Raw genomic sequence first — 19,850 nt, 5'->3', positions numbered from 1 at the left:
GCCATGTTAAAATGGGAGACAATTCGACGGTGGTGCTAAATTCAAATATCAATGGAAATGCATATACGAAAATGGATAAATAAATTACGTCTAGAGAGAAAGTATTATTGAGATATTAACTTCGAAATTGCTAAAACAATTCTGGATAACTGAATGAAGAATTATTTAAAAGTGTATTATTTAAAGACTGAAATCAGACACATAAACAAGATGTGAAATGGACTGCTGTGAAATGGCTTGATCTTTCACTTATGCATGCCTTTTTTTTTTTTTTTTTTTGCTTTAACATTCCTGCCTAAACTTTTACGGTTAGATTTGTCTTTTTCTCATTTTAAAACATAATATCATCACATTAAGACACTTGTCAATAAAAATATCTGCACATTCCTTACAATGAATGAATTAACATTTAAAAGCTGGACGATTTTCATCTTAACATGAAGCCTACTAACAGAAAGAAAATCTATAAAGTCCCGGCTTTAATCCGAGGAGAGGGATAAAAGAAAGAAAAGTATGAAAATGTTGTAGATAGTGATGCTCTTGTGTGTGTGGGTGTGGGTGTGTGTGTGTGTATAATTTGTAAATAAAACTGTACAAAATTGACAGCATTTCGTGTATGCGTCTTTGTAGTTACAACAGTGGTCACTAAAGATAAAGTTTCTACTCTCCAGTAGATGTTTGAATTTCTTCATAAAAAGGCAAATTCCCAACAATTCTCGGTCCTAGGTACTATAAACCTCCTGACTCAGCTTTTGTGAGAAGAATTAAGTCGGTCTCCCATTCCCGTTATCCATTTGCTGGAGTACAGAACCAACAGAAAACTCGGATGCATCAGTGCACAGTGATAGAGACAGGTCAGGAAAAGCTAAAAATGCTGCACTTGCGATTTCATATTTACATTTTTAATCATATGCTTTGCTTGCTCAGTCCATATAATAGGTCTGTTGCCATCCTTCTGTGCTCCCATAGTGCAGGACAGCTTGATTTTGTGTAGGTATCGTCGGTAGTAGTTGACTACACCAAGGAACATACGCAGCTCTTGGATTTTATCAGGTAACTTGTAATCCAAAATTGCTTGCACTTTCTGAGGTAGAAGACGAGAGCCCTCTGGTGTTACTGAATATCCGAGAAATCCTAATTAATTTACTCCAAAGACTGACTTTGAAACATAGATACGAAGCCCATACCTGGATAGTCGTTCCAGGACCGGTCTGAGTGGCTCAGACGGTTGAGGCGCAGGCCTTCTGACACCAGCTTCGCAGGTTCAATCCTGGCTCAGTCCGGTAGTATTTGAAGGTGCTCAAATACGTCAGCCTCGTGTCGGTAGATTTACAGGCATGTAAAAGAACTCCTGCAGGACTAAATTCCGGCACCTCGGCGTCTCCGAAAAATGTAGTTAGTGGGACGTAAAGCCAATAACATTATTACAGTCGTTCCAGGACTCGTTTTATTATGTCCTGGCTAATGCTATTAAAATGGCATCTAGATAAAGAAATACAAATCCAGTCAACACAGAACTTCATTTATGAATCGGTGGAGTGTTGAAAGTATATTCCGAAGGCCAAACCACATAAGGTTACATTCATACAGTCCAAACGGTGTGGTGCTAGCAGTCTTAGGCTTATCTTCTTCAGCTATAGGTATCTGAAATTAAGCCTTGAAGAGATCATTTTGGAAACTATTTTCTTGCCTTGCAGAATACAGTGAAAATCTTCTATCCTGGGAACAGGTCTGGAACTGTCTTTCATTTATCGCCTATAATCACCACCTGAGCGTATTGTGCCATCCTTTTTGGGGACCATGTGAAGAAGACTAGCCTATGAGGATTTAGATGGCTAATAATTCCATTGTCCCTCACAAATTTGAATTATTGTTTTGCCATTTCCACACGTTTTGGGTCTAGCCATCTGTCCCTAGAAATATTGATACGAAGCCCATACCTAGATAGTCGTTCCAAGACCGGTCTGAGTGGCTCAGACGGTTGAGGCGCTGGCTTCTGACCCCAGATTCGCGGGTTCGATTCTGGCTCAGTCCGGTAGTATTTGAAGGTGCTCAGTGGTAATGTGGTCTTTGGTATCATGCTTAATTTTTCCAGGAATCAAATTTAGTTTAGCTATATCTAGCTACTGTAAAAATAGGTCTGAAAATTAACGTTTTGACTCACAGAACTGACAGAATTTTCTTCTGAGATTGGCATAACTTTATTCTCAATGCAGAGAGCTTGGTCACACCATATACCAATCTCTCATTATGAACATCCACTAATAATTGGAATTTATTCAGAAAGTCAGCTCCTAATATCACCGTATTGATCCTTGCAACAATGAAAAGCCACTGGAAATGGCGTCAAAGTTCACAATCAATGGTAGATAATCAAATTCCGAATGTAGGAATTTTGAGGATGGTTGCCTGGTTGTATTTCCTCTTAAAATAATAATCACCACCATCGTCACCTGTAGGAATTTCGGTCCCATTTGAAGCAAATAATTTATACACTACCTGACAAAAAATGTAAACACCCAGAAAGAGTGGTTGAAAGTGAATGAAACTACATATGCTGAACGATCATGTACCTTTATTGAACTGATTACAATGGGATGAAAGAGACAAGGCCGTTGGCAGTTACGGGCTGAATATTGGCGCCAGTCAGTAGGGTTTCGCACACCCCCTGGCCGGTTCGGAATGGTATCAAACAGTCTTTGGATCTTCTCCTGAGGCAAGGTTGTCCAAAGTTGTTGCAGCTGTCCCTCACCGCAGGTTGTTACTGGGACGGAGTCCCCTTCCAATGTCGTCCCACACGTGTTCAATGATGGAGAGGTCCGGGGATCTTGCTGGCCACGGGAGGACTTCAACATGCTCTAGGCAGTCCATAGACACACGTGCTGTATGTGTACGTGCATTATCTTGTTGGAACACTGTCTCAGTGTGCTGTGCCATAAGGGGTAGAACGTGCGGACGCAGAATGTCTGTGACGTATCGCTGTGCCGCCGAAGTCTGCCGAAGTCTGCCGAAGTACTATTAGAGGTGGCTTGAAATCATAACCTATGACTCTCCGCCAGGGATTACGCCTGTGTGACTCCGCAACATGGGCAAGATCGGTCCTCGACGCCGCCAAACCCGCACACGATGGTCATTGGAGGTTATGGAGAAGCGGGACTCATCACTGAACATGATACAACGCCAGTCGTTCTCTGCCCCTCTGTCCATACCTCCCGGGCAAGGCACCACTCCAAACGGAGGCGTTGGTGTTCTGGTGTCAATGACAAATGACGCATTGGGCGGTAGGACCCCAATCCGGCGGATGCGGGTCGTCGAGACACTGTATGGAAACTCACAGGTTGTTGTAGAGTCTCCAGTAGGTATATGTTCGCGCATTGGCGGGTGACGAAGTTATGGGATCCGCAATGCTTGGCGCACCATACGACGGTCCTCCCTCGGGTGGTGTTTCTTGGTCGACCCGAACCTGCACGACGTGACTCTGTGCCCTCATGTACTATTGAGTCCGACATCGGACCATTGTGTTATCCGAATGGCCCACATGGTTGGCAGTTGCACGATACGACCAACCAGCCTCATGCAGTCTCATAATACGGCCTCTTGTCAAATGCTGTCAGTTGGTGGATAGGCTGTCTAACGCGTCTGCGAGGCATTGCGGGTACTTGTATTGTGCGTAGTCCTCTCTGCACGTCTTGCTTAACTGTCTGACTCACAGCAATTGATTGGTAACAGCTTATCAACAACACGACGGTATCATCACGTATGCACTCTGGTGGGCGTTCTACAGATTACAGATCCTTGCAAATCTAATCATTTACTCACACATCAGTGGTATGCATATACACTGAAATGGGTGCTTAACTTTTTTGTCAGACAGTGTAAGTCAAATCAAATATGGCTTTTGGGCTAGCTGGGATGAATGAGACATCAGTTCCACTGTCAACTAAAAATTGCAATCCCGACTTTTTTTCTTTGAGATAAATAGGTGAGTTTTGCGATAATTGACTTTAGCAGCCGAATTTGCCGCTAATTCAACTGCGGTTTCCCGTCTCTCTGACCTGACTGACTATATTGGAGTAGTACATTTATCTGGTTAAAGCGACGTGCAAATCGAAAATGTAAGTGCGGCCAGTATCCAGTATTCGGGAGATAGTAGGTTCGAACCCCACTGTCGGCAGCCCTGAAAATGGTTTTCCGTGGTTTCCCATTTTCACACCAGGCAAATGTTGGGGCTGTACCTTAAGCAAGGCCACGGCCGCTTCCTTCCCACTCCTAGCCCTTTCCTATCCCATCGTCGCCATAAGACGTATCTGTGTCGGTGCGACGTAAAACATCTAGCAAAAAAAAAAAAAAAAAAAAAAAAAACGAAAATGATAGTAGCAAAATTTAGCCCCGGGGTTATACCATTTTCTGGATTTACTACGGCTATTGCTACAATGGCGATCTGCACCTCTATGCTGACGTCTACCTTGATGGTTGATAGATAATTAAGATATACGAGGGCAAGTCAATAAGTATCTGCTATTTTGCTCTAATTGTCTTTAGGTGGGCTCTGTGGCGTTGTGTGCTCACCGGCCGCAAGCCGGACATAATACAGTACACCGGTGGTGTATACGTGATCTAATTATTTTTCTCGTCAAACCTGCCTAGAAAGATATTCCAATTTTCTCTAAAGCAAAGCAAAGTCATCTCCATACAGGCCACGAAGTCTTTTGGAAGCGTGGAAGTTGAAGGCTTCCACCATCCGTTACCTCGGAACTAAATAGGATAGAGGGGTTAGCTCTAGACTGAGTAAACCTCAGGGCTGTGGGCCTCTTCAGAAGTGGAAGTCTCGTTTCTGAAATTATTGGACATCCTGATAGTGAATCGAATCCACAATCCGGGTGAACCGAGCACGCCTTTACCGCCTCGACTAGGCAACCTCCGTCCATTATCTTTAGGAGCATTAGTTCATCTGTTTTAATAATAATAATGTTATTTGCTTTACGTCCCACCAACTACTTTTCAAAGTCTTCGGAGACGCCGAGGTGCCGGAATTTAGTCCCGCAGGAGTTATTTTACGTGCCAGTAAATCTACCGACACGGGGCTGTCGTATTTGAGCACCTTCAAATACCACCGGACTGAGCCAAGATCGTACCTGCCAAGTTGGGGTTAGAAGGCCAGCGCCTTAACCGTCTGAGCCACTCAGCCCGGCTAGTTCATCTGTTAATTATTAACGCAGCTGATAAGACTGCAAAGATTTTTACACTCATTTTCCCGCCATTACTGGTGGTTTCGGGAGTCATTACTCATCGTTGTATGTTTCGCCGTATGACAATTGAATTCCCCGCTAAATCTGTTGAGAGGGTTAAGACATAAGCATCCAACTTGGTCAGCCTCGATTACCGCGTCCAGTGGTTCAAATTCGGCTATCTCATGACAGTAGATTACTGGCACGTAAAAGATGTCCTGTGAAATAAAATTCCGAAATACTGATTTTAAAAAATGCTGTAGAAAGATATTTTCTCCTTCAACCACCCAAATTCATCGGTGTTCTACTGCGAATCAAATGGCATATACATTGTTTATTTCGTTCTCACGTATAACGAGCATCTACTCGCTTACCCGTTCCTCCAAGGCATCCCTGGCTGGCTGGCGCCGTCTTTTTGTAAAACCGATCTGTGATAAGGGCTGCTACACCACGGACGATAGCACACCACGCGCACGTACACGACTTGTTCAATGAGCCGGAAATCATTGACTCACTCCATCTAGGCAAAGGCTCGTGTTTGTGTACCTCCTGTGCAAGCTAGAGGGACGTGATTTGATTACTAGTTCGATTGTTCTCTCCCATCTTCATGCGATATATTACCGAAGCTTGTAGGAAATTCTCCCAACAACAGACGTCGAGAAAATGCTGAAATCAGATAGTCGTCCCGAGTAAATTCTTGGTCCAGAAAACTACAAACCATGTATTTGGCGGGAATAAAACTCCGTTCGTATCACCATTTAGATCTCCTGGAAGGTATACAGGGTTATTCACCTAACATGTTACACGCAAATAACTTCTAAACCATTAAAGATATCAGCATTTTGTTTTCATATTCGTAAATGGTACGCAGGGTCTTGTAAAATAACGTGCTACTTAGTCTCATGAGGTGATTAACAACCGAGATATTGATACTAACTCCATATTTTTAAATGGAACGGCACACATTTATACAGCTGATTTAAAAGTTCATCTGCGCACAAGTTCAAATATGCAACTACTTTTTGAGATATAAGTAAGAACAGCGTGCGCTGTTTTGCATGCCCCATCAGACGACGTGAAGTCGGGCAAAGACATATTGAGGCGCAAGTAGTTTCCTGGGAGTGAGTTCAGCCACAGAATGGGTACCAGGCATGTAAACACCTCGTACACATGTGATGGGTTTGCAAAGTGTGTATGACAGGCGAACACATGACAGGACAGAAAGGGTTGATGTGTTTAAAACGAATAAAATAAGTACTTTGCCTTGAAAGGAACATAACGAATGCTACAATTGTCACTGGTTTTAGTGTACAGTTCGTACTACTCTATGAGTTGAGAAATAAACATAACACAAAACACCGGAAGAGCTCCTTCTAGAAAAGCAAATGTTCAGAGCTGATCGTAGTGAGATGGCAGCAACACTATTATTTATGTTTTATTTTACATGCATTAATAATCCGCAGAGCTCCAGCGCGACTGTAGTAGCGTGCATTCAGGAGAGCGTAGGTTCGAGTCCTGCCTCGCCCAACCTGACATTGATTTTCATGGTGTCCCATGTTCTACACCAGGCAAATACCGGATAGGTAGCTTTGTGATAGGCTACGGCCGACTTTCTTTCCAAATCCTTCCCATTCCCATCCGTCAGAAAAAAACGCTAAACTGAGCACAGCCTATTGCATGTCAAAACAATACAATACAACTTCAATCTCCCTTCCCCATTGTGTGTTCGCCAGTCATACAATAACGTTGCACACCCAGGGTATGTTACGGTACATCACATTATGTTTACAGTACATGCCTGGTATCCGTTCTGTGGCTGGAATCAAGGCCAGGAAGCAGCTTGCGCCTCAATATGTCCTTGCTCGACTTCACGCCGTCTGATGCGGCATGCAAAACCACGCATGCTGTTCTTATTTATATCTGAAAAAGTAATTGTCCTATTTTGAAAATACTTACATATTTGAACTTGTACGCAGATGAACTTTTAAATCAGCTGTATAAATTTGTGCCGTTCCATTTAAAAATATGGAGTTAGTATCAATATCTCGGTTGTTAATCACCCCATGAGACTAAGTAGCACGTTATTTTACAAGACCCTTCGTACCATTTACGAATATGAAAACAGAATGCTGATACATTTAATGGTTTAGAAGTTATTTGCGTGTAACATGTTAGGTGAATAACCCTGTATATGCCCACTTAACGGTAAGTTGCCGACGTAACTCCCGTGTTTATGTTTACAAGGAAGTAGACTAAATGACCCACTTCTCGTCACTCGTCAACAGACGTTTCGGAAATGAATCGCGTATTTTCAGCCAACTCCTAGAGTCTTTCTTCGTCTGTAACATTGAGTTTTCTGGTACCGAGGTTTCAGATCGAAACCTAGAAAACCATTTCTGGTATGTCCGATTGGTTACGGCCCGTAAACAGCACATATCTTCCTCCGAGTTTGTGAAGCGTTTTTGCCCTTGCGATAAGAGCATAAGGTGTCTGAAATGCTCATTTAAACTTTCCATGTAAATAAACACTAGCATGCACGAACCGCAGCAGATACTAGTGAGGTCACCGACCAGGGACACATTTCACCTAATCATTCTCCGTTGCCTTTGCGAATGAGTGATTGACGGGCCGAGTGGCTTAAACTGGCCTTCAGACTCCAACTTGGCAGGTTCGATCCTGGCTCAGTCCGGTGGTGTTTGAAGGTGCTCAAATGCGTCAGCCTCGAGTCGGTAGATTTACTGGCGTGTAAAAGAACTATTGCGGAACAGAATTTCGGCACCTCGGTGTCTCCCAAAACAGTCAAATTAGTTAGTGGGACGTAAAAGTAATAACATTTAAGGGGAGAGTAAAAAAGGTGGTATTGGTAAAAAAAATGTCTCTTTTTAGTGTTATATGGGAAATCATTATTTGGAGTTTTATATTTATTTGGTGTAAGTATGTTTCATTGATTTTGGATGACTGTAACTATTTATAAATCTAAAAATAATATGTTACTGCACAAGCCATTTCTCCTGATTTCGTGAGCACGTGTTCAGTGAAGACAAGATATCTCGGGAACTACTTGCTCTTGAAGGCGGTAATTTATGTTGATTTATAATAAACATCCTGCTTCATAAGTTGGCTACATTGGTTGGTATGATATCACTTCATATCTGGTGTTTTCGTGGTAAGAAACATGATAGCATCCACGTTTTGTAAATAGCATTACACATTCAAGTGTGATTTCTGAATAACTACTTTTTTGCTGCGAATGTTTCCCATTTTCTCAGAAACTATTCTCTCTCATTAACAGCATCATTGTTTTATATGGATCTACAATGGTAGAGATACCACACATGGTTTGATCATAAATATGCTTTAAAAATAAATACATTTGAAATGTATGAACTTGATTTAAAAAATCTACATCTTGATTTTTAATAAAGCTAGAACGAAGAAAGTAGATTTTTAATTGTATTAGATACAATCCTATTAAAATTTAGTTTTATTACCTTAGACAGTTCGAAATAAATCGGGATATATATAAATCTGTTAAATTTAACATTATCGGGATAGGCCTTTGATTCTCCCCTTAAAAATGTGATGCGGCAACTGCTTTAGCGCTGCTGTAGAGTGGGCTGTAGCCATTCCAGGCTGAATATTCCTGCTCAGTCCGTATGTAGCATATGCTCTACATGTGGTTTTGTCTACTTACAATAAAACAAAATAATTTAAGGAAAAAAGTAATAATGGTACGAAAGTAAACTCTGTGTAACATATATGCTACACGAATAAAACAACTTAGTGAAACACACTAATTTTCTATGGTGAATTTTTTAAAGTCCGCCTCTGTGGTGTAGTGGTTAGCGTGATTAGCTGCCATCCCCGGAGGTCCGGGTTCGATTCCCGGCTCTGCCACGAAAAAATTTGAAAAGTGGTACGAGGGCTGGAACGGGGTCCACTCAGCCTCGGGAGGTCAACTGAGTAGAGGTGGGTTCGATTCCCACCTCAGCCATCCTCGAAGTGGTTTTCCGTGGTTTCCCACTTCTCCTCCAGGCGAATGCCGGGATGGTACCTAACTTAAGGCCACGGCCGCTTCCTTCCCTCTTCCTTGTCTATCCCTTCCAATCTTCCCATCCCTCCACAAGGCCCCTGTTCAGCATAGCAGGTGAGGCCGCCTGGGCGAGGTACTGGTCATTCTCCCCAGTTGTATCCCCCGACCAAGAGTCTGAAGCTCCAGGACACTGCCCTTGAGGCGGTAGAGGTGGGATCCCTCGCTGAGTCCGAGGGAAAAGCCGAACCTGGAGGGTAAAATTATTTGAGCAAAATATAACACATAGAATGTCAACAGGCTCGGGACTGAAGAGGTTATGGATTACACTGCGAACGGACTTACTTACGTCCCCACCAAATATGTTATAATCCGATCCTTTTTCATTGTATTTTCGATTTAATGTCTGTAGTATAAGTCACTTTGAGGGAAGTGATGAATGGTGAGTTTTAGCTTCTAGAATGAAAGCAAGAACTCGGATATCTAAAAGAATGGGGTGGTGAATTGGCAATGCTCAATACTGGATTTCTGAGATTTGGCTAACTTTATGACATTCTGTCTTCTTCGTTTAGAATTACAGTCAAAACCGTTTATTGCGACATCACTTTTAACGACGTATTGGATATAACAGCGAAATGTAATGGCCCTGTCTGAACTCCATATAAACACTGTATTTTTATAAATCGCTTAGTACGACGTAGCTTATTACGACATATCGTATAAAACGACGTATTTTTATAACATTTTCGGAGAAATGTATCGGCTATAACGTCTAATGTTTTTTTAAAATATTTGTGGGGTTTGCTGGAAACAATGTACCGGGCGAGTTGGCCGTGCGGTTAGGGGCGCTCACCTGTGAGCTTGCATCCGGGAGATATTGGATTCGAACCCCACTGTTGGCAGCTCTGAAAATGGTTTTTCGTTGTTTCCCAATTTCACACCAGGCAAATGCTGGGGCTGTACCTTAATGAAGGCCACGACCGCTTCCTTCCCATTCCTAGCCCTTTCCTGCCTCATCGTCGCCATAAGACCTATCTGTGTCGGTGCAACGTAAAGCAGCTTGCAAAAAAATGTAACGCTTATTATTGGAGACCTCAAATCATCCATTAAATAGTCGCGGCAAGCATCGCTGTGAAGATATCGCAAAAGAAAAGAAAAGTGTTTAATATTCACGAAAAGTTCCACATAATTTGGCAGTTGGAAAATGGGGAAACAAACGTCAACATCGTAAGGGAATTGGGTGTATCAGACTGAACGATTTCTTTTTGGAATTGCAAGTTGCTTTACATCGCACCGATACAGATAGGTCTTATGGCGACGATGGGGCAGGAAAGGGCTAGGAATGGGAAGGAAGTGGCCGTGACCTTAATAAGGGTACACCCCCAGCATTTGCCTGGTGTGAAAATGGGAAGCCACGGAAAACCATCTTCAGGGCTACCGACAGTGGGGCTCGAATCCACTATCTCCCGAATACTGGATACTGACCCCACTTATGCGACTGCAGCTATCGAGCTCGGTGAACGATTTCTAAAATTTGGAAGATCAGAAAGGAAATACAGTCTCCTTTCCAATACTCAAAAATAAATCAAGCGGGCCAGATTATCTGAGCACAAAGATGGTGAAGACTTTGCATTTAAGCAGCAAAGAACAAATAATGTGCAGATCAATGAATCTGTTCTTCAAGTGAAAGCCAATTAAATCCCTTTCAGTCCCATTCCGAAAACCGGTATTGTACGGTAAATACAGTACTTATTTCAGTTACTTTTTTGTAGTTTTAACGTAATATTATGTTAATTAACCCTGTAAGTGTGCAGCCTAAAACTTATAGCTATTTTATTTTTAGCAACAAAAAAACTATTTGAGTTACTATCGGCTACAACGACCGTTGATATGCGGTCCCTTCGGAGTCGTAATAACCGAGTAGCAAACTGAAGAATGATATTACGTTGCAACCTCCTTTAAGGCCTAAGAAGTGAGTAGTTCTTCGTTTTTTTCTTTACGTCGCACCGACACAGATAGGTCTTATGGCGACGATGGAACAGGAAAGGACTAGGAATAGGAAGGAAACGGCCGTGGACTTAATTAAGGTACAGCCCTAGCATTTGTCTGGTGTGAAAATGGAAACCACGGAAAACCATCTTCAGGGCTGCCGAAAATGGGATTCGAACCCACTATCTCCCGGATGCGAGCTCACAGCTGCGCGCCCCTAAGCGAACGGTCAATTCGCCCGGTAGTAGTTCTGTTAATGGCTAGTTACGCTTGTCATAAAATCACCTTACCCTGGCACAAAATCACCCTAATTTACAGTACTGGAATAAATGTAACTGGGAAAATTAGTGATTCCAGTGAAAATAGCATGTCATCTGTTGTCTGGCTCAAATTTTACTACACTCCTCTCTTTGGAACCGAGCTCTGTTCTAGGAGGTCATTTGTTTCATTACTGAAGTTAATTAGTGAATGAGTAATGTATGAATTAATGAAAGGTTCTGTTAATATTAATACATTTACAGCCAATGTCTGTATACTGAATCAAACTAATAAAATATGTTCCAGCTAGAATTAATTGATATTGTACAGATATGAAATAGGTCCATTCACTAATTTATTACAATTGTGTGTTGCAGAAGGGCAATGAGGCTCTTCCTGGCCGTGTGATATGGTCACTATGAGCTCGGACAAGTCGGCTGCCCGACGTAAGGCAGACTCCAACAATGGCAGCCAAGCAGGAGGGTCAGCTGGGCAAGTGTCTAATAATGAAGACACTCCAAATCATCTTGTGTACAAAAAAGTAAGTATTATAGAATGGTGCCATCATTTATTTTGTCTCACTTTCAGCCTCAGAGTTGTGAATATTTTTTTTATCGGAATTTTTTTTTTTTTTGCTAGGGGCTTTACGTCGCACCGACACAGATAGGTCTTATGGCGACGATTTTTTTTTATTATCGGATGCTCTCAGAATTTCCTAGGGAAGCTCCTTCTGTCCCGTTTTGTAAGATTTCTTAATCCTATTTATTAATATTCAAGTCATGTTTCTTTGTTATATTGATAAATATTTCATGACCACACATAGTTATATGGCACATATATTAGGTAGCGTATCTTCTATAAACTCAGGTACTGCACGACCTTGAATACAGGAAGGAAGGGACTGTTGTACCATCACCATAAGGGATAGCATATATTAAAACCTGTTTTTTCCCTGATACAGTAGAAGTCCGATAGTCCGGCACGTTCGGGACCGGCCCGATGCCGGATTACCGAAAATGCCGGACTATCGGGGGGTACCTCTTAGTACGATATAGGTTTAAGGCGTACAGCCAAAACAGCTGTAAAATGTTGGTCAGCAGAATCATTAGATTAATAAATTTAGCTCAAAATTAGGGCAGAACCAAATTTTCATTCAACACATTCAGTTTACATACATATACTGTACAATAGTTCAGTGTGACTTAAAAAGTCCCGAATATCTTTTTGTTTTCGAGTTTGTTGTCGCTTGGCATAAAAGTTATTTCTGATGATATGTAAATCAATAAGTTCAGTGGCATTATAATTAGTGATACACTCGGCAAAAGTGATGAATTTATTTAGGGACAAGTAGAAGTTATTTACACTGACTTTCAAAAGGCCTTCGATAATGTGGTCATGATTGTTTGATTTGAAAACTGGCAAATTACTCTTTTTCTGCACCTGTTTTTGATAGGACCAATAACAGAGGTATTCAAAAATTAAATTTTTTGGCACCTTCCCTTAAAGTACCATTTCATCCAGGATGAACAAAATTATTTATAGACCAGACTGTAGTTTCTTATTCCCCGATTCTACATACTGATTTTAATTAAATTCTGTTTACCCATATGCTCATGGCTGGGGAATATCCTCAACATTTATTATAAACTTATCAAAATATTCAGTTGTGAAAGAGATTGTCAGATATTAGTATTCCTTTATAAACTTGTAAGCTTCATAAGTAGAGTTTCTCACATTTTCAATGTTAATTCTGGCATACCTCAAGGTTCGCATTTGGGGCCCCTTTTGTTTCTACCATTTATTAACGACATTCCTACTGGAATTAGGTATTCTAAAATATTACTATTTGCTAATGATATAAAAATATATAGATTGATTAATTGTATCTCTGATTGTATAAATCTTCAAGATGATTTGAATTCATTGGTGAAATGGAGTGAGAAGGTAAATTACCTTTAAATATAAACAAACATAAGGAGGTCACCTTTTTGCAAAGAAAAAAGTTGTAGCTTTTGCATATTCAATTAAAGAAAAGGAATTGGTAGAAATACATGAAATTAATGATTTGGGGGTATTGATATCCAATGATTTGAGTTTTGTATCTCATATAGGTAAAATTATCAGCATAGCATATAGAAATCTTGGATTTGTAATAGGAACTCTCAGAAATTTGATAAAAAGTAAATACTTTTGTTATTATACATTTGTAAGATCTACTTTGGAATATGCATCAATTATTTGGAGTCCTGCCACAAAGAAGCACATAAACACAATTGAAAGTATCCAGTAGTTGTTTTTAAAATACATGTATTTCAGACAAACTGGGGAATATCCTCAACATTTATCTTATTATAAAATTGAAATATTCAGTTGTGAAAGATATTGTCAAAGATTAGTATTCCTTTATAAACTTATTAATAACAAAATAGATTATATTGAATTATGCAGCAAAGTACTCTTAGAAAAGTCCTGCAGGGAAATTTAGAAACTTATTCCTTTACTGCAAGCAAGTAAAGAGAGTCACAAAAACTCTCCTCTTTATAGATCATGTGCAATATATAATGAATCACATCCTCTTGGAATTGATATATTTCACGATATCATGTGCTAGATGGATTTCATGCATCTTGCAGTATACTAAGAAAAGTTCTGAATTAATTTGAGGCCTATAGCTGTCATGTTGCTAATTTATTTGTGTTATTTATGTTTCTGCATTATAGTGGCTTTGTTTTATGAATTGTATGTTTTCCTTCTTGTTTTGATTTTCTTTCTTTGTTTTTTCCTTATATGTTAAATACTTAATTTGTAGTACTTGTATATAGAATGTATGAGTGAATGATGTAATTGGCTTACCGCCTATATATTCACATTAAATCAATCAATCAATCAATCAATCAATCAATCAATCAATCAATCAATCAATCAATCAATCAATCAATCAATCAATCAATCAATCCAACAAGTACAGGCCAGTAAGCTTGACATTGTGTTACATGTAAGCTTTGGGAAAGTTTGTTTTGATTATATTAGACTTGTTTGCAGAATTACTAACTGGTTTGATAGAAGCCAGTTCAGGTTTTGGAAAAGTTATTCCACTGAAGCTCAAGTTGTAGGATTCTAGCAAGATATGGCAAATTCTTATGAGGCACTGTTTTGATACAGAAAAAAGGTATTCCATTTTTTTAACATTTTTTTTTTACATGTAAGCCTGTACCTTAAACTGCTTCTCGCTTGATAGCTGCAGTTGCTTAAGTGCGGTCAGTATCCAGTATTCAGGAGATAGTGGGTTCGAACCCCACTGTCGGCAGCCCTGAAGATGGTTTTCCGTGCTGAGGCTGTACCTTAATTAAGGCCACGCCCGCTTCCTTCCCACTCCTAGCCCTTTCCTGTCCCATCGTCGCCATAAGATCTATCTGTGTCGGTGCGACGTAAAGCCAATAGAAAAAATAAGGTTCCTTCCCACTCCTAGCCCTTTCCTGTCCCATCGTCGCCAATTGACCTATCTGTGTCGGTGCGACGTAAAACAACTTGAACTTGAAACTGCTTCTCAACATAAGTTCCAAGCATATTAAGGCACTTGTCATATTATGAAACCAGCTTCTGAATTCCATCCTCATAGAAATCTGCCTCCTGATGTGCCAGCCACTGCAGCATGATCAGTTTTAGGTCATCATCATCATCGTTGTGGCGCTAACCTCCTAAATGCTTTTCAAGTGCAGGAACAGGTGGTAGTCACTAGGTGCTAGGTCAGGACTATATGAAGGATGATCATATTTTCCCCAACCAAATGAAGCAATCATGTCTCGGATTCAATTAGCCATGTAAGGTCGTGCATTGTCATGAAGCAAAAGAATCCCCCTTGTGAGAATGCCAAGCCCTTTGTTTTGGATTGCACAACATAGTTTACATAAGGTCTCACAATAAGTCTGGGCATTTATTGTGTCACCCCGCAGCAAAAAATCCACAAGCAGCACACCCTGTCTATCCCAAAATACAGTGCACGTGAGTTTGCGAGCAGAAATTGTTTACTTGCACTTCACTTTCTTGGGTGATGTTGTGTGTCTCCATTTCATTCGGGCGTAACCTAAGCCACCCATATTTCACCGGTGACAGTTCAGCTCAAGAACACATGACCTTCATTACTGTACCGCTCAAGGAAAGTCAAAGCACTGCCTATGCGCTTGGTTTTGTGTATCCTCAGTACCCAGCTTGAACATAACTTCTGATAATCTAAGCATCCTGATACAATTTCATAAAGAACACTACTTGAAATTTTAGGCAACTTATACCTTAATGACAAAATTGTAAAACATCTGTTTTCTCAAACCTTTGCATCAATGTTTAGCTCCAAGTCTTCAGGAATGACAGATGGTCGCCCACTACGACTCTCGTCTTGGACATTAGTATAGCCTTATTTAAATGCTCTAACCCATTTTGGTACCCATTTTTTCATTCATAGTATGTTCTCCATACACTTCACTAATCTGCCGATGAATTTCAACAGCTTTCACATCCTTTGCATTTAGTAAACGAATCACAATGCGTACTTCACACTCGGCGGGACCATTGTCAGAGGCATCACAAACAAATGTAAATATAAATACTAGTGAATGCTTCCGTAATGGTGTTTGTGGCTAGCTTACAAATATATGTACTAAGCGGGCATGCTCTGAATGACAACCAAGGCGATGCTGCGGCCATATTTAAAAACGGTATTTACTTAAAAGCATGCTTCGTAGATTCAGAAGGCCAAACGGACTGTGTCGTGATTGGCCTATCTGAGGTATTTGATAGGATGGATCATGGGAGACTGTTGATGAAAATGAGGGTTATTGGACTAGATAAAAGCATAACTAATTGGGTGGCTACATTTCTAGAAAACCAAAATCTGATTATTAGAGTAGATGAAGCATTATCTGATCCTGTAATCATTAAGATGGTAATTCTTCAGGGCAGTATTATTGGCCCTTTATGTTTTCTTATATATATAAATGATATAAGTAAAGAACTGGAATCACAGATAAGGCGTTTTGCAGATGATGTTATACTGTGTAGAATAGTATATAAGTTACAAGATTGTGAGTGACTGCAAAAAGACCTGGACTATTTTGTGAGATGGCCAGCAGGCAATGGTAGTTTGATAAACGGAGTAAAAATCATGTTATGAGTTTCACAAAGAGCAAATGTCTGCTCAGTTGTAATTACTGCATTGATGAGGTGAAAATTCCTCATAGGGATCACTGTAAGTTCCTAAGAAACTTCATTGGGGTAATAACATAATTGGTATTGTAACAAATCTTTTCAAATAGTTATGAGGGTATTTAGGGGTTGTAGTAAGGATGTGAAGGAGAGGGTATATAAGTCCCTGGTAAGAATACAATTAGAGTATGGTTCCAGTGTATGGGACCCTCACCAGGGTTACTGAAGTCGAGAACAAAACAAAACAAAAATCAAAAGAGAAGCAGCTTGATTTGTTCTGGGTGATTTCTGGCAGGAGAGTAGGATTATGAAAATGTTGCAAAATTTTGGCTGGAAAGACTTGGGAGAAAGGAGGTGAGCTGTTGAATTGAGCGGTATGTTCTGAGCTGTCATTGGATAAATGTCGTGGAATGACAGTAGTACACAAATTTGAGTGGTGTTTTTAAAAGTAGGAAAGATCACAATATGAAAATAAAGTTAGAATTCAAGAGGAAAAATTGGGGCAAATATTAGTTTATAGGAGGTGGAGGTAGAGATTATAATCATTTATCTAGAGATATGTTTGATAAATTTCCAAATTCTTAGAAATTATTTAAGAAAGACTAGGTAAACAACTGGCACCTGGATGACTGTCCTAAATGCAGATTAGTTGTGATTGATTGATTGATTGATTGATTGATTGATTGATTGATTGATTGATTGATCGATCGATCGATCCGGCTCTGCCCAGGTATTTTTTTTTAAATGTCCAATTTTAGGATTTACATTACCTGTTTGAAGTGAATATTTTTAGATTTCTTTATAGTGACGTTGATTGATAGATTATGCTATCAATTGTAGATTTAGAAATATTGCTGTGTGTAAAATTTTAAGTTTTAATTTGAGATTATGTAGTTTCATGTTAAACTATATCCTTGTGACACTCCAGATTGTATGGGAAGTAGTTGATCCTTTCAAACAAATAATAAAAGTAAGTTATAACTGTATGTATTTATTCATCATGGTATGGATATGATGTACACGATTCCACCTGTCTCTATGACTGCTACCAATCAGCCTGAGGACACCGTAAACTGTGGAATCAACACTCCTCTCGGTCATTTTTGACATTTTTTTCACCCCTTCTGAACACCCATGCTGATGAAGCCTCAACTTGGATTTAAACGGCATCCAGAGTGTCACAATTCATCTCAGCAACCCTGAAAAGTATGGATACAATGCTGATATTGGTCGTTTTCGATTATTGTTACATATCATCCCCTCCCCTAGGGGTGCTAGGGATGTCTTACTGCTCAGTATTTTTTCCAGATAGGAAGTCATGTGTACCAAGTTTGGTTGACAGCTACAGTATGCTGGAATACACACACACATATATCCATAATCTTGGCCATTTTGGACATATTTTTTCATCTCTTCCCAATTGCCATGCTGATGGAGGTTGAACTTGGACTTAAATGGCATTTAGAGTGTCACAGTTCATCTCAGCAACACATAACACTGCAGATTTGCCAGTAATATTGGTCGTTTTTGATTATTCTTACATGTCACTTCCTCCTCACCCCGTCCCAAGTGATGCTAAGGGTTTAATACTCCTACAGTATCGTTTTTGCAGATGGTAAGTCACATGTGTACCAAGTTCAGTTAAGAGGTATACTGAAACATACACACATATATAATCTCGGTCATTTTAGACATTCTTTTTCACTCCTTCCCAATCTCCATTCTGACTGGGGCTGAACTCTGACTTAAACGGTATCCGGAATGTCACAGTTTGTCTGGGCAACTCATAAAACTATGGATTCAACATTAATATGTCGTTTTTGGTTATTTCTTTATATTTCACCCCCTCCCCTAGGGGTGTCTTGCTCTCTCAGTCATTTTTCCAAATAGTAGGTCATATGTGTTACAAATTTGCTTGAGAGCTATGCTGGAACATATACATCTGTAATCTCAGTCATTTTGGACATTTTCTTTTTCACCCCCATCCTGATGGGGCTGAACTTGGACTGAAACAACATCTGGAGTGTCACTATTCATCTTAGCAACCCCAAAAGCTATGAATTCAACATTAATATTGGTCTTTTTCTATTATTTTTATATTTAACCCCCCCCCGTTTCCAACCTCTCCCAAAGGGGTGCTATGGGTATCTTAACCCCACAGTACATTTTCCCAGATAGAAAGTCAAATGTGTACCAAGTTTGGTTGACAGCTATGTTGGAACATACATGCTTACATCCATAACCTCAGCCATTTTGGATTTTTCTTCACTCCTTCTCACCCCTATGTTGATGGAAGCCAAATTTGGACTTAAAGGACATCCAAAGTGTCACTGTTCATCTCAGTGACCCCAATAACTATAGATTCGACACTATTTCCTAATATTTTTATATGCCAAACCCTCCTCATCTCCACCCCTAAGGTTTGCCGCGGGCGGCTTACCCCCATAGTGCTTTTCTTCTGGCAGTTAGTCATACACGTACCAATTTATGAGTTTAAAATATTTAAACAGAATCTCTTGTAAACAGCAAAGGTAACAGTTAGGTGCTATTCACAGTCATTATCTTGATAAAAGAATGGAAATGTGGATCCAGTAACCATAAAGAGTCTCTCTGCAGATTAATATTTTCTATGAGTCTTAAAATATTTTTGGCACTTTTCACAATCATTATGCTGATAAGAGTATGGATATGTGGATCCAATAGCCATAAGTATCTTGGCAGATTAACACTAGTTAGAAATCGTCAGTGTAATTACCAAAAGCACTTTGGTGCAATTCACAATAATTATTCTGATAAGAACAGGGAAGTGGTTCCAGAAACAATAGGTATCTCAGCAGATTAACACTAGTTTTTATGAGTTTAATATGTTTAAGCAGAATCGCTCCTTGGCCTTACCTACATTCACACACAAGGCCGGTCATTTCATCATCCACCGGGCGAGTTGGCTGTGCGGTTAGGGACGCGCGGCTGTGAGCTTGCATCCGGGAGATAGTGGTTAGTATCCCACTGTCGGCAGCCCTGAAGATGGTTTTCCATGGTTTCCCATTTTCACTCCAGGCAAATGCTGGGGCTGTACCTTAATTAAGGCCACGGCCGCTTCCTTCCAACTCCTAGGCCTTTCCTATCCCATCGTCGCCATAAAACCT

At 40.2% G+C, this 19,850-nt stretch overlaps 1 protein-coding gene across 1 annotated transcript in view; it reads left to right on the top strand.

Moving 5' to 3' along the window:
- RSG7 (Regulator of G-protein signaling 7) overlaps positions 1 to 19,850 on the top strand; it is a 157,566-nt gene that overhangs the window by 81,153 nt on the left and 56,563 nt on the right. Inside the window, exon 2 of the mRNA XM_067143099.2 lies at positions 11,883 to 12,046. Coding sequence (XP_066999200.1) covers positions 11,915 to 12,046 — 132 coding nt within the window. The 5' untranslated portion in view covers positions 11,883 to 11,914. The remainder of the gene's footprint in view (positions 1 to 11,882; positions 12,047 to 19,850) is intronic.

Source organism: Anabrus simplex, chromosome 3, assembly GCF_040414725.1.
Source record: "Anabrus simplex isolate iqAnaSimp1 chromosome 3, ASM4041472v1, whole genome shotgun sequence".
Lineage (NCBI taxonomy): Eukaryota > Metazoa > Arthropoda > Insecta > Orthoptera > Tettigoniidae > Anabrus > Anabrus simplex.
The sequence above is the reverse complement of the archived record's forward strand: the minus strand, read 5'-3'. Positions and strand labels throughout refer to the sequence as shown.